Source organism: Notothenia rossii (genome assembly GCF_949606895.1).
Source record: "Notothenia rossii genome assembly, chromosome: 5".
NCBI lineage: Eukaryota > Metazoa > Chordata > Actinopteri > Perciformes > Nototheniidae > Notothenia > Notothenia rossii.
This window is the reverse complement of record NC_136903.1, coordinates 64,785,759-64,811,679: the sequence shown is the minus strand read 5'-3', so window position 1 is coordinate 64,811,679 and position 25,921 is coordinate 64,785,759. Positions and strand designations below refer to the sequence as shown.

At 38.8% G+C, this 25,921-nt stretch overlaps 2 protein-coding genes across 4 annotated transcripts; both read left to right on the top strand.

Moving 5' to 3' along the window:
• The first annotated feature begins 11 nt into the window (after positions 1 to 11).
• Positions 12 to 13,539, top strand: phtf1 (putative homeodomain transcription factor 1). Its single transcript, XM_079682499.1, has 17 exons — positions 12 to 353; positions 1,240 to 1,365; positions 2,496 to 2,552; positions 2,648 to 2,717; positions 2,990 to 3,148; positions 3,967 to 4,147; positions 4,397 to 4,517; positions 5,060 to 5,257; positions 5,347 to 5,592; positions 5,809 to 5,937; positions 7,340 to 7,609; positions 8,498 to 8,629; positions 8,829 to 8,915; positions 11,269 to 11,424; positions 11,601 to 11,696; positions 12,137 to 12,262; positions 12,795 to 13,539. Exons 2-17 carry the CDS (start codon positions 1,336 to 1,338, stop codon positions 12,813 to 12,815), a joined length of 2,079 nt encoding a protein of 692 aa, XP_079538625.1. The 5' UTR covers positions 12 to 353; positions 1,240 to 1,335; the 3' UTR covers positions 12,816 to 13,539.
• Positions 13,540 to 13,683: 144 nt separating this feature from the next.
• Positions 13,684 to 25,489, top strand: pfkfb2b (6-phosphofructo-2-kinase/fructose-2,6-biphosphatase 2b). Of its 3 annotated transcripts, none has more exons than XR_013808394.1 (16): positions 13,684 to 13,869; positions 14,239 to 14,394; positions 15,650 to 15,775; positions 17,245 to 17,341; positions 18,314 to 18,380; positions 18,562 to 18,636; positions 18,868 to 18,924; positions 19,075 to 19,199; positions 19,900 to 20,107; positions 20,397 to 20,543; positions 21,291 to 21,395; positions 21,512 to 21,641; positions 22,188 to 22,250; positions 22,339 to 22,403; positions 23,107 to 23,943; positions 24,435 to 25,489. XR_013808394.1 is itself a non-coding variant. In XM_079682502.1 (16 exons), exons 2-16 carry the CDS (start codon positions 14,310 to 14,312, stop codon positions 24,510 to 24,512), a joined length of 1,596 nt encoding a protein of 531 aa, XP_079538628.1. In that variant the 5' UTR covers positions 13,684 to 13,869; positions 14,239 to 14,309; the 3' UTR covers positions 24,513 to 25,489. The 3 variants fall into 3 exon arrangements, 2 of the variants coding, with proteins under 2 accessions (XP_079538628.1, XP_079538627.1); XM_079682502.1 differs by having other exon boundaries at positions 23,107 to 23,274; XM_079682501.1 differs by having other exon boundaries at positions 23,107 to 25,489.
• The last annotated feature ends 432 nt before the right edge of the window (positions 25,490 to 25,921 follow it).

Genomic DNA, 25,921 nt, shown 5'->3' with positions numbered 1-25,921 from the left:
GGGCAAATCCCACACAAGCACAACAAACCCCGGAAAAGGGAAGCGGAACACGGCCCCTAATGCTAAAGTAAAAGTAAATAAAAGTGTAGTTCGTGAAGTACACAGTTCCAAGAATAAACGTATCGGCATACGTTCATGCGTACGAAGGAAGCAGTTTAGAAATGAAACATTCTGAAGTCATGTAACGTGTCGAAGAGTGTCAGTTGGGATAAACGCGTAGCTAGGAGTTAGCTCAGTTTGACAACAAGACGCTGCTTTGCTCCTGACAGTGAAGTATTCAGCGACCAGTTTGTGATGATTATTAAAGCTGTCTTCCAGTTTGTGGCAGACCAACCCGCTCTGTTTCATTTTAGGTGAGTTATGTAAGCCTCTTGCTAACGGTTAGCTTGTGTTAGCTTGTTTACAAAGAATTTGGTTGAACGTCAGCAGATGTGTGCTGCATCACGAAACTTACTGTAGCTACCGCTGTAACGAACCGCTCCACATCTACAGCTAACGCTTTCTAACTATTTTCTTCATTGTGTTACTGTTATGCATTGCTGGAAGAATTTCTCCGATTTAAGGTAGAAATGTCACAGTGTAAAACTACTGCAAAAGTAAAGCATTCAAAATCTAAAAGTAGCCTTCATGAGTATTAGCATTTAATATATTTAAAGTAGCAATAGTAAAATAATCAATAATGCAGAATGGCCAATTACATAATAATATATGAATGTATTATAATTGGTGATACAGTAATGTGTAAGCATTACTATTGTTGTAATTGGTAAATGTGAGGTACATATTAACAGATCCAATGTTGCTTAAAACATGTTTATTCGATGTATTTTTCTTTTTTGGGTTATTATTACGGGTCAACTGCATCAGACTTGTATCATTTTGTTGTTGAATATACTTGAATCTGTAGAATAGTTAGTAACTTATGCTTGTTAAACAAATATTATTAAGTTAAAAGTACAATATGTTCTTATTTAATGTAGAAGAGTAGAGTTATAAAGAAGCATAAAATAAAAAAGAATCAAAGAAAGCACTCGAACCTCAGGGACTGCGTAGGAACATTAGCAACTAAATCCGACAAATGACATGATGGGAATGAGAGTGCTCATGTTAATGATTGTCCCTTCTTACATTAATCTATACATACAATTAAGGACAGCACTTAATAATATCAACCATCTACTTAGCTTCATTCCATCACTTTTTGTCTGGTTCAATGTGTCTGTACCTCTTTTTGTCTAGTGAACAAATCTGGATTTCTGCCCAGTCGTCTCTCTTTCCTGCACTCTTTGTGAAATGACCTGACTGTGACTTCACTGGTTCCAGAATCTGATCACAATGGCCAGAATAGCCTGGTATCAAGAGAAGGTAAACAACATATTGTTGTGAAAGGCGTATCATTAATATATCCAACAAACAAGTTTCAAAGAGAAATAAATAAGGGGTTGTGTTGTAAAAATATACTGACAAAGGCCATGTATTTATTCAAAAGGCAATATTTATATCAATAAATGCAAATGGTCCCAGAAAAACGCAGCAGACACAAGTCTAAGATTAAGACTTGTTGATGTATTGTGTGTTTAATTGACAGAGACACTGCTGATTCTACACAAACACCTGCATACCTTTCCTGTTTTGTTTGACTGTGTACAAAGCAAATGAAGTTGGAAAAAAAAGGTGGGACCTGTTACAGGTTAGGTAACCTCCATATGTTGAAACATGTAGGAGGATATTTACTAAGGCTGCCAGAAGCACACAATTATGTAACTCATTTTAAGAGTTCACTTTCATATAACCTGATTTGCATCAAATGTGAACAACATCTGACGCCGTTTAAGACATGTTTACATGTCTTAAACAGCGGTGGAGCAATTGAAAGTGTTTCTTCCTGCTGAACCTGTAATCATATAATATAACAAATTCCATCATCTCTTACGTTGTTTATGTTAGTACTTCATGTAGTGTTTTTAAGAAGAAGATGACCCTTTATTTATCCACAAGTAGAGATTCCGTTTTTTACTCTGTTGGTTGAATACACACAGTAAAAACAAACACATGCATAGTAATGCACAGTACAAATACACACATGCATTTTATAGAGAGCTGCTAGAGCGAACAGGCTGCCAGGTTGTCCGGCGCCAGAGAGCAGTTAAGTTGCCTTGCTCAAGGACAGCTCGGCAGTGACCAGGAGGTGAACTGGCACCTCTCCAGCTACCAGTCCACACTAATTATATATCATTTTTGGACAGATCAGGAGTTCAAATGGCGACCCTTCAGTTCCTAGGCTAAGTCCGTACAGACTGAGCTACTGCCTGCTGTCCTATAGTCATACTTGTGATGTGTATGAGGCTTCAGTGTTTTATTTAAATGCCAGATAAAAGTACATTGGTTTAATCATTTGTACTTAAAATACATTTATTTTAATAACCAGTTTATTTAGCATCCTGCTGTGCTTGTTCTCAAGGAAAGTATTGATAAAAGTTGTGTTGTTGCTACAGATCGGAGCCTATGATCAACAAGTCTGGGAGAAATCTCTGAAGCACACCGATCTAAATGTAAGACGACAAAAAAAATCTTGACAAATAAATACTTTGTGTATCTATCTTCGGCATTCCCACTAAATCGAAAATACCACTTTCCATGTATCAAGGGTTTGAACAGCAAACCAAGAAAGACGGGCCACATCAAACCAGACCTCATTGATGTCGACTTAGTAAGAGGTAAGGCTTGATGAAGAGTAGTTCTCCATCTATTGTTAGTAGTAAATACATTTGCTCCTTACCCTGTCCACACATATCCACACTAACCTAAGTCATTTCTGCCCATGTTCTGATTTTTATCGTTTTGTACGTTCTGTTTCTGTAACTTTTGTTGAATGTAGTTGTGTCTTGCTTAAACCTAACAGCAAAATAGCAACCATTATGTTGTAAAGCTGTGAGATATTGTCAAATCTATAATGTTTTATAAGAGACTTTCTTATTCCTCCCTTTAGGATCAACGTTCAGCAAAGCTAAACCAGACCGGCCCTGGACAGCTCTGACTCGGAAGGGTCTGGTCCGAGTGCTGCTGTTCCCGTTCTTCTTCCAGTGGTGGATCCAGGTCACCTCCAAGTCCATCTCCTCCTGCATCCTCGTGCTCTACTTCATGCAAGGTTTGCTCACCGCCTCAATCTAATTGTATTCATAATTGGGCTGTGGTTTCTCAGAGAACTGGACTGCATTTGGTTATGAATTCAAACATTAAGATAATTACAAGAACCAGTGTACAAATTACATGACTACACATTTTAAACAAACTTAAAGTGAGTTTTCTTGACACTTATGCTACTCGTGAAAGATTTTGAATTATAACTGAAATGTCACTTGATGTTGCAGAACAGGTTTGACAGAATACTAATCCTTAACATCTTTGTCATAATACATTAACTCAATTTCAGATGTCTTAGTAATATATTTTGTAAATAATTTCTGTCTGGACCCCTATTCTAGACTTTCAGATAGTTTATTATGTTTGTACCTTTTTAAAACTGCCTCTTTTATAATACTAATTATTAACATGCTTTTCTTGAACCAATGGAGCTGAAATGAGTTAACCAACTTGACATGCATTGGGTAATATTAACTGACAAAGCTCATGTATATTACAACAGTTACTCTTGAGTGTGTGTTGTTCCTAAATTACAACATCTCTGCAGCTACAATAATCTTTTAGAGCTTTTTCTATTGACTTTGTTAAACCATTAAAACACAAACACGGTCATTAAAGGAAAAAAACAGTACCCTGTTTTTGATATACTTAATTCAGGATCTCCATTTGTCACAGTTTACACAGTTAAGTGCAACACTAACCATATTAACCATCACACCTGAGCAACACAGACAGACCTCATTAGTAAGCAGGAATTCTGTTATAATGGGCCCCCGAAGGGACCGTTTTGTTTGCTGATGCCAAATGTTTTGCTCCCCTCAGTGGCCGCGCTGCTGCTGTACGTGGATGTCCCTGGGGCGAGTGCCAGCGAGGTGTTTGGCCCCATGTTTCTGATGCTGCTGCTGGGCACGGTGCACTGCCAGATTGTGTCCACTGAGTCCAGCCGGTGGTCCTCGGGCAGTCCAGCTGCCAGCTGCACCACCAGCCCCGCTCGCAGACGGAGGTGCTGTACTCATTGTTAGGCACTGCACACTCATTTGCCTTTACAAACACACTCTCACCTCTTGGCAGTTGCATAAACTGCCACATTATTCACACAAATAGACCCAGAGACCTTAAACCTAGAATTATTCTGTTCAGTAAGGCCTCTCTTGAACTTCTTTCACTCCTGTTGGTTTAGTTCATTTTTTAATGGCTGCTGTATTTACAATTTCTTGTCTTCAACTGACATTTTTATTCCATCTCCTGCAAGGCCAAGGAAGAGCAGAGGGCTGAAAAAATCTGAGGAGAAGAATGACAGCGAGGACAGAGAGCAGCAGGGGTCCTGGCCGTTTGAAGAAAGCCAGCTGTTATACAGGAACGAAGAGAGGAGGGTACAGTCACTCATCGAACTACTCAATCTCAGGACTGTGATATAAAGTAAAGAAGAAAATAACTTATGAATCAAAGATAAAAATAACACCAAATAAATGCAGGTGGGCTGTATTGACATGTAGGTTTAATAACATTTTGAATTGTGTTACCTCATGGCTAATATCAACATCAAAATAAGGTCTTTTTGTTTTGTTTGCTGTCTCAAAAAGAGAGGCAGATTGAGTTAAACCTGAAGAAGTAGTAATAAAGATGAAAACTATCTATAATGAAGTCGATGACCTATATCTGAATAGATATTTTAATAAATATTAAAACGTGCAGTCGTTTTATCAACTCTCGCTATTATATCGGAGTTCATCACACTGACGGATGGTTTTGTTATTTTATGAATTTCCGTTGGTTAAGGATTGTGTTTCAAAGCTGCTCTAGATTCTTTAATAACATGTTTTGTACACCATAGCATTTTAGTCTTATGGCATATTGGAAATTCATGCATGTGTTGTCATTCCTTTTGTTTGTGTGACTTGATATTCTTTCACAGATCACAAGAAAGTCAGGTTTTGGCGCATCCGACGAGCTCTCCAGTGAGGAAGAGGAGGGGGTTCAACCGGTGGAATTAATTCTTCCAGCACCTGATCCAGAGAGACAACATGCGTCAACATGGCCGCCATCTGCAACAGGGGCCTCTGTTAGAAGGAGGAGTCTAAACTATATGGCCACACCCACATTAAGACCTCAGGTGAAGTTTGGTGTTTTGTTTATAGAACAGGTATTTATGATTGATCACAGTATGCAGGATTTAAATAATTATTTCAAACACTGAAACAGGAAGTGAGTGGGGCTTCCGTCAAAGTGAAGCCTCGAGAGGTGGATCGCCTCAGGCCAAGGTTGGGCTCTCGTCCTGCCTCCGACACCGATGACACATTGTGGGAGGAGCTTCTCCAGGGGCCTGACTCCGCCTCCACGGGGAGCAGCGACAGTGAGGTGAACGGGAGGTACAATGCCGGCCTGACGCTCCCACCGACCACCACTCTGAGCAGTGACGATGAGAGCCTGCAGCAGGGGATCGCCGGAGTAAGATCGACAATAAACCTTGTGTTGTGTGGACTTAACGGTTGTGTTTTAAAAGTTATGGTTTATTTTCAGATATCTCCACATTTTATGAATAATCCCAGTAAATCAGAATCCTATTTAGCCCTAGAACCATTGCAGAATACGACACTGCAGCATTATTTACACATTTAAAAGCAGCAGTAAACTTAATGTTGTTTATTGTGCATGTGATTTCAGAACCAGCTGTCCTGGCTGCAGGCGTGTCACCCATCCAAGGACCGTGTCAGTGCCATAATATGGGAGCAGGGCGAGTGTAAGAAAGCAGACATGTCAGTATTGGAGATCAGTGGGATCATCCTCACACGGGTACACATGATCCTCTTTATGTTTGTAATAATGATACAGCATGTGCAGTTTTATACTGTGTGGTATGAAGACATCCGATATCACAATATTTGAGGTTAAATACCTGGACTTCAAGATTGCTACAATATCATAGGGTTGACTATCGCTTTCACACAAAAAAATTTTTTAAATATGATTATTAGGTATGTGGATATAATGGCTATGTGGGTAAGGCAAATAATATAACAGACAACTAGAACAATCTGTCACTTACGTAATGCATCCTTTAAAACCAGTAGAAAGTCACTTAGTGCAATATTTAGAGATCTAGTCTCATATCACAAAACCAATATATTATCGATAGCCCTCCTAGTGCTGCATAATACAAGTGTTTGAAGCCAAGAACCAAGACTGTGCCTAAAAAGGGAGAGTTCACTGTTCTTTACCTTGCTGTGTCAGACAGCCATTTTCACAGGGGAACTGAAGCTGTTACCGATGCCGTTTTTGCAAACCACCAGACTCCTCTGACAAAATCAATCATTTTAACTTACAGACAGAAGATGGTTCTGGTCTACAACTGCCTAGACTGGTTATGTTGCTTTGGTTATTGTGTGACTTAGGTGATTCCTAACCCTTTAAATCACAACATTTACACAATAACCTCTTCTAGGTCTCCTAGTTTGTCTACCACAGAGTCATATCTGTGACAAGAAATATTGCAATTCAAAGTGTAGTCATCTTGAGTTATGCAATAATAATATGCAATATAAGGTGCAGATAGGATTACCAAAGGAGCTTTAGCCCAATACTGAAGCTTCCATGTGGTGTTTTAACTCCCGGGATGAATTGGCTGACGCGCTTACTGTGTTTATAGATACCGTTTGTGTTGTTGTTTTCAATGATGAGTCGGTAGGCTTGTTGACATTCCATCTATTGACCAGAGTTTGTGCATCGTGAAAGTGAAGTCCACACAATTATCCTTGTTAACAAACATGCTTTGTGGTATTGCGACTTCCCCTAACCATTTGCCCTTTTGGGGTCAGACACACCCCATCAGGTGACAAAAAAAACAACGTAAATACCATTCGCCATAGGGAATCGGACAGCGACACCCTATGGCACACACAGTGAATAACACCTGATTGTGAAAACTTGAACCCAAACATGACACTCCATCAAAATGGCTCTTACAATTACAATGTACATTTTACATGATTACCGATATGAAAAGAATGGACAATCTCAACGTTTAGCTGTCAGACATGTACTGTTAAATGACTTCTAGGCATTAAACATGCAGGCTGTGTTCATTTAAATCAATATTTTCTGACTGAGTACCTGTCCAGATGCACTGATTTTATTAGCAGAATTTCTTTGCAGCATAACAAGATTTCTCCTGTGTCTTCCTCCTGTTTCTTCCCAGGTGAAGTTGGTGGAGCAGGGTGTGGGCTACCTCATGCTTGGTGGGCTGATGACCACCACCCTGGCTCTGCTTCCCTTTGCCTTCCACCTGGCTCAGCGTCTGGACGTGTCCAAACTCAGCTCCCTTTCACAGAAGGAGCTGGTAGACATGGCGCTGGGGCAGCATGGTCTCCATGCCTACGTCTTTTTCCTCATCACAACGCTGCAAAGAGTCTGCCTCATAGGACTGTTCTTCTTCATGATGTGTGTGGCTGAGAGAACGTACAAACAGGTGAGCGCTGAAGTATCTTTTATATATTTGCTCACAATTTATTCTCAGCTATGTCTTGCCACTAGGTTATGTGTAGTTCAATATCATTGCTTATAGAATCAATTCTAACCCCAAAGTGGCATTCCTCCATCCCAAAGTCAAAACTAAATGGCTTTTCATAACTGAATGCAACTCCTGAGGTTATCAATAGGTCATATAAACGTCTGTGTGTCTTTTTATAACTCCTAGAAAAAAATCTCCTATAATCTCAGTTCTTTTTTATTAATTACCACATTTATAAGGTTCTTCAATATGAGAATGAATTATTGAATTGGTCGTCCTGACATCCATGCCAACAATGCAAACAGGAACTACCAACGGTTTTTCAATGGTCCAAATTAGCAAATGCCAAAAAATGTTGACTAAAGATAACAGAGCTCAATTGGAAGCATGCAGCTAACTCACTAAGCACAAATATTATACTTCCTATTGGCATCATCCAAAGCATGAGAGGAACTGTTCCAAACCTTTACATTATTAATCAAAATAGAAGAGTTGAATATAGTGACAAAATCCATATTTTTGAACTATAAATTAGCTTCTTTTCAGATTTGTAATCCTCAGAATATCCAATAAACTTGGCTTTTATCCCCTGACATTTTATTCAAGCCCTACATGTACAAATATTGCCCTTTCGTAATAAACATGAAGTTAAAATCCATGTACTTACAATTATCCAACTCATCCACACTTATCAATTCATTCAGTTCATTTATTTAACAAATGTCTCCCTCTAGTGGTGTTAAGAACCATTTAAACAGAATCACCTCTCTTGACTCTTTGCAGAACTGCTTAACTCTATCTGTGCTTTGCATCTCTGACACTGTATTTCCCTTGTTCCCGTTACAGAGACTCTTGTTTGCCAAGTACTTCAGCCACCTGACTTCAGCTCGCAAGGCCAAGAAATCTGAGATCCCTCACTTCAGGCTGAAGAAAGTCCAGAACATTAAGATGTGGTTGTCACTACGCTCTTTTCTCAGGGTGTGTATTCTCCTGCTTTAACACTCCCCCTGTTTGTGTATATTTTATTCACCTCAAGAGTGTTTCACTGGACTAGTCTTTGTTTGTAGTGGTGTGTTCACTGACTTGCTTATTCTTATTGAATACATATTGCATTTGCCTTTTTATCTGCACTGTTCCCCACTGTGATATTAATAAAATATTTCTGATTTTATTGCAGAGACGAGGGCCGCAGCGCTCCGTTGACGTCATCGTCTCCACTATCTTCCTTTTGGCACTTTCCATTTCCTTCATCATTTGCGCCCAGGTCAGGTCATCTTATTTATCAGCTGGAACAGATCTGATCTGTGAAGCGATCCCAAATGTAATAATGTTACCAGACAGCCAAAAAAGATGCAACCATCTAATCATATTACCAGACAAGAAGATGAGACACATTGATCACTCAGCTTGTCAAAAGTACTCCTGTTTGTTATCCTGACTCATAAATGGTGGAAACAAGCTCTCCATTGATATCAGGAAAGCTAAATGTTGTGCTTAAAGAGCAACTTGCAGGTTGTTTTTTTTAACTAGATTTATGCTTAACCCTGCCTGAAAATTACAATTAAAAAGGTTAATGCAGGATTTGATATGTTTTACAAGACACAAGACGTTTTTTTTAACGTCAAACGCGTTATATTACATCACATGGGGGAGCAACTTTCTCGGACTCGTTCTCTGCCCAATCCGCGGTAGTAGTTTGTAGTTGGTTTGAGCGGTTGTGATTTAGTGAGCTGGTATTTTTTCGGTAATTTTACATTGCATTTCACCATTTGTAATCATGGTGAGCTTGTGTTTGTGCAGGTTGCACAAACTCCAGCCTGTCAGGGCATCGAGTCCACAGTTTCCCTAACAGGAAAAGGACCGGAGCTAGCTTTCGTTACTGGGTACGTTGTGCGAGGTGCATCCACCTCCCTGCAGCACATACTCTCCACAGCTAAAGCCTATCAAACAAAATGTTTATCAGGAAACTGTATTACATCTCTCCCCGGGGCCTGCACTACGAAGCTGGATTTTCCTAACCTGGATATGTTTGAGTTAGCCGGTTGGCCTAATCCAAAACATACGCGCTGTCGCTAAACGGTACTACGACGCTGGTTATCAAGTGGATCGCTCAAGCCAGCCGTGCCCTATCTAGTTAGGTGCGCGTTCACACGAAAGGGGTGGTATTTGGAGCATTCGAACAATCACAAACATGGAGAAGCGCACTGACAGCACAGCGTCTTACTTCCTGAATGAAAAGTCAACTATAATATTAGACAAATATGAAGAAGTTAAACTTTAAACATCCATGAATTAAACACTTTATCCAGGATAAAAGCCACAGAGCTGCACCTGCAAGGTGAATACAGCTGGTAAAAGAAAAAAGTGTGAATGCGTACATTAACAGGTTTATGATATCACTGCCCTGTCTAAGACACGAGTGGATCTGACTTTAATTACATTTGTCTCGAGTGTTTCGTCAACTTAACGTGTTGCTTAAAATAATACTTCTGCATACAGTATGCGACACTGTGAGTGTTGCACGGCCAGATACGGCTCAGCTGACTCAGATAAGGAAATATATGATACATTATGATGTGATATGCCGCAGACTGTACTTAATGTTACTCTGATTCGGTTACTTATGTTGTGGCAGATATTTAAGTAAGCTTTCTTAACGCTAATGTTATAATAGTCAGATTGCTCTGAAGATGGGAGGTGATATTCTATTAATGTTCACGTTCACACAGTCTGTGATTTTTGCCGGCCGTCTTTCCTGCAACGGCAGCTTTTCTGTATTTCCTTTCTCCTGTAATATGACTTCATCGCTTTAAACTCTTCACACTGAGCTCTGATTGGTCAGCAGGCAGTGCTTTCACTGAGTTGAGCTCTTAGCCTGCAACCTAACCTGCTCCGGGGCAGGTTAGCCGCATAGCATAAGTTACCATGGAGATCTAGCCTGCTAAAAAGAGAACCAGCGTCGTAGGACCGGAAAGCCCGAGCTTTCCCTGAAGTTAGCCGGCTAAGCAAAAATCCAGCTTCGTAGTACAGGCCTCCGGTCTCTTGGACGCATAGAAGGCTCATAATTATATGGTTGTGGTCCATCATATGCATTCAAATATTTATTTTCAACCTCTTCTGTGTCACACAACTAGCATTGTGATCCATGTTTATTACTACGGTAGACCGGCCACTCTCCCCCATGTCACGCCACACGCAGGAGGTCACGTGGGGAGGCTTTTTTTATGCGGAAGTAAAAATGTTTTACAAAAACAACGCCAGATGTCACTGTAGTCTATATTTTTGGGAAAATCTAGTGTATACATCATTTTCTTACACATTTATTCACTGGTGTCTCTAACCTGCAAGTTGCTCTTTAAATGGTTTTAGCTCATTTGAAGCTAATGCAACAGCATCTACAATGGTTTGGCTTATTGAAACAAATGAACCTGCATGTTTCTTGCTGTTCTGAGTTTGTATCTTTTTGGTATATTGCACTTATTGTAAGTCCCTTTAGATAAAAGTGTCAGCTAAAAACAATGAAATGTCATGATACAGTTGAATCCCAATTCGTACAACAACTAATTGCTGAGGGCTACAAGAATAACCACTGTTGTTGTTTTGTTGCCCTTCTTTAGCTTCTGCGCAACCACCAGACATTCCTAGAGACCCTGACTAACTGGGAGCTGATGGTGTGGGCCTCCTCCCTCATCCTCTTTCTGTTACGGCTGGCAACCCTCGGCTCAGAGACAAACTGCAAATACAGCAACTCCTCAGTGCTGCTCACTGAGCAGGTAAGAATCTGTGTCTGCAAAGAGGGAAACACATGGAGTTGCAGGTTATTTCTCTGTGGGTTCAGCCTTGTACAGCAATACTATCAGATGATTTACAGTCGGTATATCATTCAGTTAAAAAATTACCATGACTTCATTGTATTATTTATATTATGTGAAACTGTTCTTGGTTGCAGATCAATTTGTATCTCAAGATGGAGAAAAAACCCAATAAGAAAGAAGAACTCAACATTGTGAACAATGTTTTAAAACTAGCTACAAAACTGATGAAGGTAAGCAATTTGAATGTACCATCAGAGGGGCTTTGTTTGATTTTTAAGTGTAAAATGCTGCATATATTAGCATTCTAATCCTTTCAAAATAAGATAAAGGCAGCACTTTTAGGTTAGATTATTTTCCCCATTGTTTCATTTAAATAATGAAATATTCAGAGTTAGTTTAAAATGTGTTTTTTAGAAAATAAACAATTTTGTAAAATAAAAAATATATAATTCCTCATCCTGTTGACTATGTTAATAAAACTGTTACTTCCACTGATAGAGTTGATGTTTGTTAGTTAAAATTGTTCAATAATTGGTGTTCAGTCATCTCACTTTATGTTTAACTACTTAACTGTCCCTTAGTATTACACTCTAATAACCTCCATAATTCATTCTAACTTTGACTCATTTTGTAAAGTTATATAACATTGTATTCCCTTTCTCCTCCTAAGGAGCTGGATATACCTTTCAGACTGCTGGGTCTGACTGTGAACCCTCTGATCTACAATATCACCAGAGTGGTCATCCTGTCCGCTGTGTCTGCTGTGGTCAGTGACCTGCTCGGCTTCAACATCAGAGTGAGGGTCTTTCTGCTAAAGTTAAATTACATCTCATGTGTAATTTAGCAATCCCTCTATTGTGAATATACTTAATTGAATAGGCACATTTTCCTTTAGTATTAAGTTATGTGTACAACTCTCATGTTTGTGTGTGAACAGTATGTAGCTGGAGCCCAGAGGCTGTGAGCCTAGCTTAGCATAAAGACTGGGAGCATCGGAAAATAGCCTGTCTAGCTGCATTCAAAGTTCAAAAATACATCAATTAACTTCTCTAATGCTCACTTATTAACTATTACTCGTAGTTTTTTATGGTTAAAACAAAAGATACATCTTGTTAATCCGTGGTACATTTTTGAACTATGCTGAAACAACCTGAGCTAATCGGCTCCTGGTTGTTGTTCCACATTTATAGCACAGACATGGGACTGGGATAGATTCGCTAAAAGATAGTGAATAAGCGTTCCCAAAATGTTGTGCTGTGTGTGTGTGTGTGTGTGTTTTCTTTAAGATTCCTCTAACAAAAGTTGTATCTCCTCGGCTTCATTTCCAGCTGTGGAAAATCAAGCCTTAATGTGAAAAGAGCAAACCACTAACAGTCGGACACTGGATACCAGAAGCTCTGTCTACACCTACAGCGTCTCATCAAAAAAGTGCAAATCTACTGTCTGTTATTCATTGTCTGTGCCTTCCAGCAGAAACGTCTGTCTCTCGAGTTTCATCAGTCATTCCCAAGCCTGAGATGCTCTGACTATTGCTCACACACAATTGCTGGCGGCTCAGTTGGTGTCCATCCACCACGCCACTAAACCAGTGCCTAATGTTTTACCCCTTTTCAGTGTGTCGTTAAATATAGGGATGATTTTGAGGTCTGAGATCATTTCAGGCATCTGTGGCATCCAGAGGTGTATACGCACAACGAAATGTAAATACAGACCTGGAGTGGATAGTTTATATAGTCTTATTCACTGATGTTTTCCCATCAGTATATTAGCTTGATTTACAGTTAGTTTGTGCTATCTGAAGCCGCTAAATCAAAAGGGGCTGCCAGCTTAATTAAATGAATTTTCATAGGAATTTGATTTTTGTACTGTTTAAAAAGGAAACTTTGTGATTGTAAGAGGGCTTTATTTATTTGGGGGTCTATTTTAGCACTTAAACTTGTAATGGTACCTGTAAATAATGACCACTATCTGTGTTTTGTGTCGATGATTATTGTCAAAGGAAATAACTATGCCAAGTTTTGCTTATAGAAAATACTTGTTAGAGGTGAATAAATGTTTTTATCTACCTATCAATCGTGTAATGTTTCTCTTTTAACATTTTGCCTTCTAAAACAATCCTATTATGTCTCTTTTTAATACATTAGAGCTTTACGCGTTTACGTATGATCTATTATCAACGTTACGGTAGGCAAAAAAATATGACGTAGTGGCACACCTCCAGTTTGGAAGGACACCAGCCGGCCAAGGAGGCACCCCAGCTCCAAGGGCAGGCCGAGCAGACCGCCTCCTCCGGCCGCAGCGGCAGGATCAAACTCTCGGCCCGGCAGCTCGAGAGACCCGCGTGCCGACCTTGTCCGCAGAGGCTTGCTGACCGGAAAGACTTGTTTTCCGCCTGTCGACCAGGTAAAAAAAAGCAATTTTAATGAGATGCTGTTAGAAACGCGTCCAGCAAGGATTATGTTTGAGTTGGATTATATTGTATATTTCACTTCAGATTAAGTGTCGCATGAACTCAAATCACCCCCGTCAGAGAGGATATCACCGCGTGCTCTTATGCGGCTACAGTGTGTTCAGCCAAAGCGGGGTTTTTGTAAACTGATGATGTGGCAACATTTCATCCTTAACTCCTCTGGCTCATGTTACCACGGATACATAAAGCCAAAAACACATACTATTTGGAGAATGTAGCCTATTGCTATTTGTGCAAGATTCTGTTCTACCAGAGATGCATAGAAGTAATGGATGACATTTATTGTGACTCATCTGTTTCAGATCAGCTTGGATGATGCCCCTCTAAGAAATACATCAAGGGACAGCTGATTTTGACTCAAAAAAACATAAACATGTCGTGCACTCAGATAGACAATGGCTGTTCAAACTCGGCAGAAGCTACGAAAACAGACCTGAGAACCAAGGAGAAGAAATGCTGTAAGTAAAGTCGAGGTTTTACCGTTTTACCACAATAATTTGATTTAAACACGTTATTTTGGATGACTGCAGTCAGTCTACAGGTGCCATTGTAATATAAAACCTTGTATTGTTCACTGGATCTATAACACATTTTCTAAATCACCTCCCTGGGACACTGCCACTTCTTCACTAAAGCCTTCTATATTGTAAAAATAGACTTTGTAATCTACTTTATATTTCTAAAGCAGTTTTTATTATTAAATGTTGTAAACATATCTAAACGCTCAATCATGAACTCTTAAACTTAATTTAAATGAGCTTTCAGGACTTCTGATTGTTGTGATAATACAACACAATACATGAAGACCATCCCACAGTTTTAGATGTAAATACCATGTGTATGAAACCAGTTTACAGGAAGTTATCATGAACCCAAGTTGTTTCCTAGCAACGCAATTGATTTCATACAAATGGGACGATATAGGTATAATCAATTCTCATGGAGAAAAAGAGTGTTCTTTTTTAAACACTGAAGCATTTAACAAGTTCTAGTAGAAACCCAAATATAAGTATGAACCAATGTCTCCTTTAAGACTCCAACCTGCGAAAGATAATGAAATGAAAAGGTGAACACCTGGGCGAAAAAACTAAAGTGTGAAGAAGAAGATATAAAAAAGTGTGACACCTTCTGTGGTTTTCCACTGTTCTTCAGGAAATTGCTTTTTTCTCTCGGGATGATTTATTTTTAATTTCTTTGGATCCTGTCTGAGACAATTATTTTTGTCCAGTAGAAACATGGCCTAGTTATGTAAGTGTCCTTATCCTGCAAGAATAGACACCATTATTACAACTATTTAATTATGGATTTATCTCATCATTATTTTTCTAAATGAATCTATTAATCATCTTGTCAATAAAATGTCAGCAAATAGTGATTTTTCCATCCCAGTTTCACAATGTCCAAGATAATGTTTAATAATGGGTTGTGTGGTCAGTACAAACCCAAAGATATTCAGTTAAAAATGACGTTAAACACAGAAAATCTCCATATTTGGAAGGCTGAAAAAGGCTGCCATTTTTGCATGAGAAATGACTTTAATTATGAATCGATTATCAAAATAAATAATTTTGTTGTTGACCAACTAATCAATGAATTGAGTAATCAGTTGGTTGACTAACATTGGGTACATTTACATTATGACATCATTTATTTGCTTATTTTTCTTATGCATGGGATTACAATTGAAGTGACCTATGATCTACGTCCTTTTAGCATGGGCCTCTTATATGACAAATTCTCCAACGGTGATCGTAATGATCGGCCTGCCTGCAAGAGGGAAGACCTACATGTCAAAGAAACTCACACGTTACCTCAACTGGATCGGGGTCCCAACCAAAGGTAGTACAAGACATGTTATGGAAACCTGTTTAATTGTCTTTTCATTTATTCTGACTATATATTAGAGCTGCATGTTATTAGGAAAAGATGCAAAATGTGATGTCGTTCAATTTCGCAAAAATGATATTACTTGCGATATCATATGAAAGTATTTTCAGTTCTGCCTTTCTGCTTCTTTTGGTATACTGCTAAAGTGCAACATGTGTGCTTGTTGAATAAAAAAGAACACAAAAGGAAGCAATGTCAAAAAGAATAGTTACACTGTATTAAAGGTTGGGTAGGTAATTCTGGAGAAACCAGCTCGAGTGCGCTCGAATTTGAAAATACACAGCCTGAAAAAATCTGCCACTTCCTTACAGAGCCCCTCCTCCAACACACACAAACGGGCACATGACCAATGAGGGCACGAGATAAGGGTGTGCACAGATGGAAGGTTGACAGGCAGGTAGGCCATCCATTCATTTTAGCCGGGCCGGCTAAAATGATTGGTGGTGCTTTTTACAGTATGACACAGATGATGTTTTTTATGGATTTTTTGTCAAAGCACGATATTCATTGCTATCGGGATGTTAAGAGAATTCCATGGAATATAGCAAAAAGTGTATCTCGAGCCGGTTTCTCAAACTTACCTACCCCACCTTTAAAGTGGACCTATCATGCTATTTTTGAATAATATAGTGTAGGACCATACCTATATAAGGCATATTTATACTTTTTATTTTTCAAAATACCAAACAGATCAAGCATTTTAGCCATTCCTCTTTCCTCTCAATTTAACACTGTCTTCGCATGGGCTGATTCTGTGAGAACAGCACCATCTACAGGCCTGGCATATGTACTACAGCGTCTCCAGTGCTTTCGAACGGCAATGTCCGTGGCTGTCTCCTCCTGATTGGTGGAGTTGGCCCAATAGCCGTAGCGCCACTTCTGTGACGTCATAGAAGTGTTCAAATCTGGATCAGTCTGTATCAGATCCGTTGCAGCCCCTTTTTAAGAGATTTGGGTATGGAGGAAAATAGAGAGGGTTGTGTTTTCTGACACTTGGTGAGTTCCCTGGAACACAAAGGGAAACATATTCATGTATAAAAGACGTACAAAAGTGCATTTTGCATGATAGGTCACCTTTAAGTGCTATTTTCTACTGATACTCTCATTGAACTAACCAAAAAATCCTTGAATCACTGTGATGATTAAAAAAATCAATCAATATGAAGTGCAGACCGAAAATAACAATCAAAAACGCTCACTTCATATTTTATACTGTAATTGATATTGAACCGCCAAAGGAATGGAAATCTTCAGATATTCTTGCAATGATGGTCAGAGTATTTTTAGAATAGGAAACTCAATTTAGCAGCAGTTGAGTTGTAATAGGTGAAATTGGTTATTAAAAAGCAACTTGTGGGTGACTTTAAAGATTCACATGTGTACAGATTAAGCCTTTTTAATATATTGTTTTCATTTTGCAGTGTTTAACTTGGGCGTGTACCGAAGAGAGGCTGTCAGAGCCTACAAGTCCTATGATTTCTTCCGCCATGACAATGAGGATGCCATGAGAATAAGGAAGTAAGTTCCACTCTAACTAATGTGCTCTCGTCCAGTCATTAGATTGCACATTATATATCTATTAAGGGAAGCTGTAGCAGCTCTACTGTCTGATCAAACATTTCCTCCCAGTCAACATGGCTCTGTTTGATACTATGCAGCCTCTACTGCTGCATCAGTGACTAAGCAGTTTTTGAGCTAACATTCTATAATAAACCAGGGTCTCCACGGTGTTCTTATGACCTTAAACTGGCACTTATCTAAAATTAATGTGACAGCTGTAAGCCACTGCAGATTTTTCAAAAGTATAGAGAATAAATGTTTCTTTCCTTCATGGTCTTATCCAGTAATGGTTTTTGGAATGGGGTTTGTCCTTCAGGGCTATCAGGAGATTTGTGACAGGCTCCTGACAGCCTTCCAGAGCTGAATCGTGACCTAGATATAAAACAAGCTGCCGCTGTCACTCTGAAGCTGACACAAGTCTGCCAGGCAGCTGCATGGGTTTCAAACCTGAATCAAATAGTAGCTGCAGTCCTTATGCTATTGGAAATACCAGATATGTTGGTTTAAAGGAATAATTTATTTTGTGAAGTTCACCTTTTTGCTTTGGTTCCACACAGATCCCATTGAGTTAAAGTAATTGTCTACTTTGGGAAATATACTTTATCACTTTTAATTTCAAGAGAAGGATGAGAACATTGATACCACTCTCATGTCTGTTTTAATATAACGTTTTTTTACTATTCATATTGTATCAAGTTTTATTTAATCAAAAGGCTACCACCAATAACCTGTTGGCTTAGCTAGGCTTAGCTTACCTTAGATTACCTTAGTTTACCTTAGCTTAGCTTAGTTTAGCTTAGTTTATCGTTAAGACTGGATACATTGGGAACTGCTTTATAGCAAAAGCAAAGTAAGTATTAGATTTGGTGAATGAGATCATACTGAGGTTTTTTATCAGCACTGTTCTCATGTTTCTCCTCCCTTTCAAAGGCAGTGTGCTCTGGTAGCTCTGAAGGATGTGAAGAAGTACCTGTCGGTGGAGGGAGGGCAGATCGCAGTGAGTCCTCTTTTTGCTGATATGTTGATCCGTGTCCCTGTCTGCGTTTCAATACATACTAGCTGAAAAACATCCAGAGCAGAAACACATCTGGCATTAAGGCAACCTTAATCTTACTGGCAATTTACTAGAGAAACCCCACATTAAACATGAGAAATCTCCTTTGTGATTCCTTTATTAGGTGTTCGATGCAACAAACACAACAAGAGAAAGACGAGACCTCATTCTATCTTTTGTGAAAGAGAATGCTTATAAGGTAAGATTAGCAAATAGTATATGTTTGCAAATGTTTCGTGAGGAAAACATTTTTACTTTCATCAAGAATTCACAATTCATTTTGTTATAGACAGTATATGTAAAGACAACTTCACAGGGTGTCTTTACTATCTGATAGAAAGCAGGTGAATATGTGAGATGGCGTTGTTTCAATGCACCATTACAGGAAGTTTAGCACGTGCTGACCCTGTGAGATGCCCTTTTCCAACAGGTGTTCTTTGTGGAGTCGGTGTGTGACGACCCAGAGGTCATTGCTGCTAATATTCTGGTATGATCTCATGTCACCAGCCAGACATTACGGTTGGACTTGTTGCCTCTGTCAAACCCATAATCTATTCATATTCATACTATCTACAGTGCTATGTGAAAACCACTATGCTCTCTTACATTGTTTGAATGTGCTGAATACCTGTAACAGGAAGTGAAAGTGTCCAGTCCAGACTACCCAGAGAGACACAGAGAGAGGGTGATGGATGATTTCCTCAAAAGAATTGAGTGCTACAAGGTTACTTACCAACCAATAGATCCTGATGAATATGACAAGTAAGGAGTCATTTCTTCTGCCTCTTTTTATGTTTTTCAAACATGAATTATAACATTTCAATAATTACTGTTGAAATTAGAAATAAATGAATGTTTTTTATTTATTCAATACTGTGTCTATTGAGTTGTGTTTTTATTAAGTGTGATTATGTGCATGCATGTAAATGGTCTACAAAGTATAACATCCCAAAGTTCCCTCCAGAGGGAGTTTCTCTCCCGTATACTCCCCCTCACCTGCCTGAAACGCCTCCATTGTGTTCCTTTGTTTACTTCCATAACAAAAGGACATCACTACACAACATCCACACTTTTATTGGCTAGTGCTCCATCACATTGTAAGTGATAGGCTAAGGGGCGGGACATGTCTCATTGGTTGACTAATAACAACGGAGCCAGCTAACCAATCAGAGCAGACTGGGCTCTGGTTTCAGATAGAGGGGGAAAAGAGGTGCTGCAGCACAGACAGTATGAGAAAATGAAAGACTTTTTTGAACATTAAAGCATGTAAACATGTCACAGTAGAGGAACAAAATACAAATATGAACCTGAAAATGAGCATACTAGATCCTCTTTAATCACTAAATTGAATATCATTAAATAGTGTAAAGAATGGTTGGTATTGTTTTATATTTCTACTTGTGAAGCACATTTGTGTATGAAAAGTGCTTACAAATAAAGTGTGATTGATTGATCTACACAGGGACCTATCTTTCATCAAGGTGATAAACGTGGGCCGGCGTTTCCTGGTGAACCGAGTGCAGGATTACATCCAGAGTAAGATAGTGTACTACCTCATGAACATCCAAGTGCACTCTCACTCCATCTACCTGTGTCGTCACGGAGAGAGCGACCACAACGTCGAAGGCCGAATCGGAGGAGACTCTGAGCTTTCTCCTCGAGGGAAACAGGTTCTCTTTTATAATCCTAACTTAATGAAGTGAACAACCACTGTGTCCTGAAACCCAGTTAAAAGCATTTCTTAAAGAGGTATATCAGTGAGATAAGGTGTTCCTTACTGCAGTATTATGAACACCTGAGTCATAACCACAGTTAACCTTCTCTACTTTGTGTTTTCCTGTCGCTATCAGCTGAACATGGATCTTATAAAGCAAATAAATAATTTAATCAATTATTAAGGATATACATTATTAATGGGTAGATGATTTGAAACCTCTGTCTGTGTCTCCAACATTGCAGTTTTCCCATGCTCTACGAGATTTCATTGAAGAGCATGAGCTGTCAGATTTGAAGGTGTGGACGAGTCAGCTGAGAAGAACCATCCAGACAGCCGAGGAGCTGTGTGTCCCTTACGAACAGTGGAAGATACTCAACGAGATCGATGCCGTCAGTACCCTCATCCTCTAACCTTCAGCAGATTCATTACAGATTCATGTACCTTTGGTTTGGATGAAGAGAAACTTCATTTGCAATGTTTCTCTGAGACATTTTGGCACGGGCATCCTAATGGTCATCACTCAAGACCAGTGGTAGAGGAGGTATTCAGTAAAGTACTGTTGGGTAGTTTGATTTATGACAAAACATAATATTTTGTTTTTATGTCTTAATGTAAAGTAACCGATAACTACTGCTGTCAGATAATTGCAGTGGTGTAAAACAATATTTCCCTTTAAAAAATAGTAGAAAGTGGCATGAAAATAAGTCTCTAAAATGGGTCCCTTTAGTAAAGTACTCAAGTAAATGTACACAAAAACATTCCACCAAAATCAAAAGGCCAGTTTCAAAAGATATTGGTCACAGTAAAGAGAGAATACTTCAGGCAATCTAAGGAGATTACCTTTTTTTTGTTAATTTTAAATGCAACCAGTTTCAACCTTGCAATACCTTTTTCAGGGCAAGATATTAAAAACAAATAAAAACCACCTGATACTGTTGATAGACATGGGTCTAAAACATAATGTAAATATCTGTGCTTACAGGTGAAACTAACATTATTCTTTAAAAAGGAACGACTGCTGTGTTTTTTTTGTGGACTGTATTTAAATCCTGCAGTCATATTGTTGTGAAAGCATCCATTCAGCTTTTTACTTGTGCTTTTGACATTTTGACAAAGGCTCTGTTTTCCATATCCAGGGTGTGTGTGAGGAGATGACCTATGAGATGATCGAGAACACATTCCCAGAGGAATTTGCACTGAGGGACCAGGACAAGTACCACTATCGCTACCCAGGAGGAGAGGTGACCCGAAATAATCCCTCCATGCTTTACTTTCAATACACTGAATTCATCTTGTTGTTTGAACATGACATTTGGAGTGCGGTTAAAATAGTCTTCTCTCTCTCTCTCTTTTTCAGTCCTACCAAGACCTGGTTCAGCGCTTGGAGCCGGTCATCATGGAGCTGGAGAGGCAGGGCAACGTGTTGGTCATCTGCCATCAGGCTGTGATGCGCTGCCTGCTGGCTTACTTCCTGGACGAGAGTGCAGGTCAGAATCACCCCTGTAATGTGAAACAAATTTGATCCTTATATTCCTGACAAATCTAAGTGTATTGTTTGGGCAAATATCAGTTAGGGTAAGTGATATAGATTTGAACAGTTTTGATTATATTATATTTCTATCACATGACCTGTATTCAATTACCTTTATTATGTATTTATCCACACCAGTGTTCTCTATCTGATAGGTCAACCATTTGTATTTCTCTATGTTTACTACAAGCCAAGTTTAAGATTGCTTTGTGTGGGATAAATGTTGGCGGCTCCTCAATTGGCCCCTTCTGTATGTTTAAGCTCTTGAGAAACCCCCATAGGATCGATGTTGATGGAATTTGTTAAAAATGTTTGACTTTTTATAATTGTACTTATTTAAAAAAATAAAACATCTGTCCATTTGAATTATTAAGTATTATTACTAACTATAATTACCTAGAAGGTTAAACTACTGTATGTATGTTTAATCGGTTAAACATAAAAATATCAATAATTACATTACAAAAAAGATGATAACATTTTATGCATTCGCTTTCCGCAGAAGATCTACCATATATGAAATGTCCACTCCACACGATACTCAAGCTAACCCCTGTTGCATACGGTACGTCTTTACCTCTAAATATAACACCATTTTCTTTTTTTAAATGTTTTTTATTTATTTAAATGTATTCTGTCTTTTGTTCCAATAGGTTGCAAGGTGGAACTGTTTTATCTCAATGTGGAGGCAGTGAACACGCATCGAGACCGGACTCTTGTAAGTCCCTCTGGATTGAGCTGACGAATCACATTATTATTTTTTAATTAAGCTTCAAAATATAATAATCCATTCAAATAATGTTTATTGTTAATTTACCCAGTATTAATTCAAAAGTTATCAGCATATTTCAACATCTGAAACTAAGTCTAAAAGGCCCTGTGTTTGTTGTGTCTGCTAGTTTGGTGCACTTCTTACCCTGTGTGAGGCTTTGCTGCTTTGACTCCCTTTTATATATTCCTTATGTTCCTTTATCTTTGAACCTTATTAATAAGTCTGGCTTAAGCAATATGATGAATATTGAATAAGTTGTTTATTTTGGTTTTGTTTGACCTTGATGGAGGCAATGGCTTGTGCTAACTTGCTTGGCTCTGCCCTGCTTGCTTTTTGATATTAAGAATGTTCTTAAGGAAAGACATCTGTATTTGAGCTATTAATCTATTGTTCATCTTTTATTATACTCTCTGTTTGTCCTGTGAAGTCAGGGCTGATTTCCTTGATATTTGCTGTTGTGTGATGGAATGCCTTTGCTTAAACAGCATCTGTCACCTAAAACACTTACAGTTGTCTAACCTGTTGGTGTGGATCCATGTGGAGAAGACGGCTAATTTGCTTGGCTTTGTCCGGTTAAGCCCCCCCCCTCCTGCCAGGAGTTCACATGTTCCTTAATCTTTTTTCCCTGCCATATTTCCTCCCCTACCAGGATAAATCTGCGATGGACTCTGCTCTCACACTCCGGCGGAATAGTTACACTCCCTTGTCCAGTCACGACCAGTTCAAGCGTCCTAGGCTCTACAGCGCGGGCAACCAGCCCTGGCTCCCGCTCGCCCCCACCCCCGCAGCACTGATGCCAGAGGGACGGCAAAGCCAAGTTAGTGCCAGAGTTACAGCCCCCCACCCCCAGCCCCCTTCTAAACCAGTCAACTGTATTCGGTCACGTCCCTTCACAGTTTGCCATCCCCTCGCCTCTGTATTGGATCCTCTCGATGATTTAGTGTCTGTGTTGAAAATACATACATACATGGAATCCATCTCTCTTTCTATGTTTCTCTCTCAGGGCATGTTTTGGGACCTTGAATGGGTTGCTGCCTTCTTTTTATGTTGTCTGTTTACCAAAATGCATGACCTTTGCTTCACTACTGGGCTGCTTGAATATGCAGAACAGCATGCCAATTTGTTTTGAGCTAGCCAATATGGAATTCAAAAGACACACAAACATCAAAGATATCTTATACTGTATTTTTTACAAGTGTACAATAATGTACACAGCTTTGGTTATGCATAAATTCCCTTAAATACATTACAAAATGTATCCAATTTGAGAGCAATTAGGCAAAAAAACAATACACAAATGAAAGATTTTAATCATTCAAATTTGAAGAAGCATAGAATTATATTTGTACGTGTTGTGTATTTGTTGGCCTTGCCTTGTGTGTTCAGTCCATCTCTACATCTATCTGTTTCCATCTCTACATCTATCTGTTTCTATCTCCACCTCCTTTTAACCTGTCTTACAGCCTCGAATAGGATGCGGTTGTCTGTGAGTATTTCGTAGTTTATCTAGCCAGCCCTTTATTTAGCCCTTTTCTTTCCCACAACCCATGTCATACGTTGTCACAGTGGTGTATTTAAATAGTTTTCAATCTTTCTCTAACCTTCCATCACCTTTAATACTTCAGTAAAACTCTTTGATGATAGTAATTATTAGCCACCTAGATATAGTTCAAAAATGAAACAAAATTGAGAACATCTTAACATATTAAGTTATTTATTTCATTCGTATTGTATTTAATTAAGTGTACTAGATTCATAGACCGAGAATGTGATTAGTTATTAATCTCTTTTTGATCATTTGCCTGAAAGAGCCTCCTCTAATGTGATTGTTTTACCACACTTCACTTAATGACCTAATTTCTCATATAATAACTTAAGACTCCTGGGGCCCCTGGGAAAATGTTTTCCTCTAAAATAGCACTTGCTGCTGTAAGTCATTAATTTGTAAATGTCCGTGACATTTCCTTTCTCTCTAAGGAGTCCCTGTGCGAAGGAAGCAACGCTGACAGCGACCCTGACAGCCCCGAAGAAACGAGTGGCTGTGTCCGCTTCTGAGTGAAGATGAAGGTCTCTTCCTTCAATGTGTCAAAGTTCTGGGTTCAATCATGTTAGAAAGATGATAATATTTGTTTTAATTCCATATTCTTTTAAATGTTGGTCTGATTATGAGGTCATTTCTTGGTCCTAAATCTCTCTGTTTAACTTCACTCTGCATGCTGAGGCTTCAAACTGGAAGACTTTTCATGGGTATCAAACACTACTGCATGTGCACAACAATCAAGCAACCAAGAATAAACAGGTTCACTTATCCTCTATGTAAATATTATAATACCTCCCTCAACTTTAACTTGTGCGTTGAAAACCATTTTTAGGTCATTGCAAATAGAACTTGTTATACAGAAGATGTTGTAGGAATTATTTTATAAGATACCAATATTCTCATTGAGCAAACATACTGTAATTGTAAGTCTTATATTCATATTTATAACATCACATGTTATGTTATTGTTATTTGGTTTTTATTTGTGCTTTTGTCGTTTTGAAGGAAATTAAAATACTGTATTGAGTTGGTTTCTTCTGTTTTGGAAGCCTATCTTGTTGGTCTTGTTAGAAATACCTCATTGGGAAAACTGTGTTCTAGCAGCAGTTAAAGAAGTTTAGTTTTCTGTCATAGGCTACTTGTAATGAGATGGTTTGCTCTATCACAATTTAAACCCTAAATGTTCATCTGTTTATTGTTTTTCTTGACTTTATATCCAAGCATGTTGATGGCTTATTAGCTATATCTTGACATCATTTGTATCCTACTTGCCATACATTTCTTTTAATTGCTTGGTATTGGTAATGTAACTTTACTCTTTACTTCATTCTCTTGACATATTTAAAACACAAAATCCTCTCATCATACTTAATCCTAGACAGTAGCACAAGTTATATTCTACCACTTTGTAATGTTTGAATGTTGATATGTATTCGCTCATAGCAGCCTACTGTGCCTTTCACGCAGAAAATAAAAGTGAATTCTCATATGATTTTTGTTTACCAGTGTGTGTTGTAAAGACCTTTGTGTAATCTTCAAAATGGAGTGATACAAATCTATTACAAACATCTATATAATTACATGTCACTTGTTAAACGCTTTTATCCAAAGCGACTTACATACTCAATACAGTGAACAATCCCCACAGGAGCAATTTGGGGTGAAGGGTCTTGCCCAGGGACACAACGACATGCTGACTGCAGTGGGGTTTGTGACCTGTGACCCCCTGATCCCAACACCAAGGCTCTATCCACTACACCATACACCTCCCCCTCCTCCGTCTATAATATTTGTGGCGTTTAGTTAATTGTTCTTTGGTTGATGCAAAAAGGTCTCACAATTATTAAAAACTAAGTAGAACCCAGTGTCCTTTAAAAATGCAGGGTGTGTAGACCAAAAAATGATAAATACTATGACATAAACA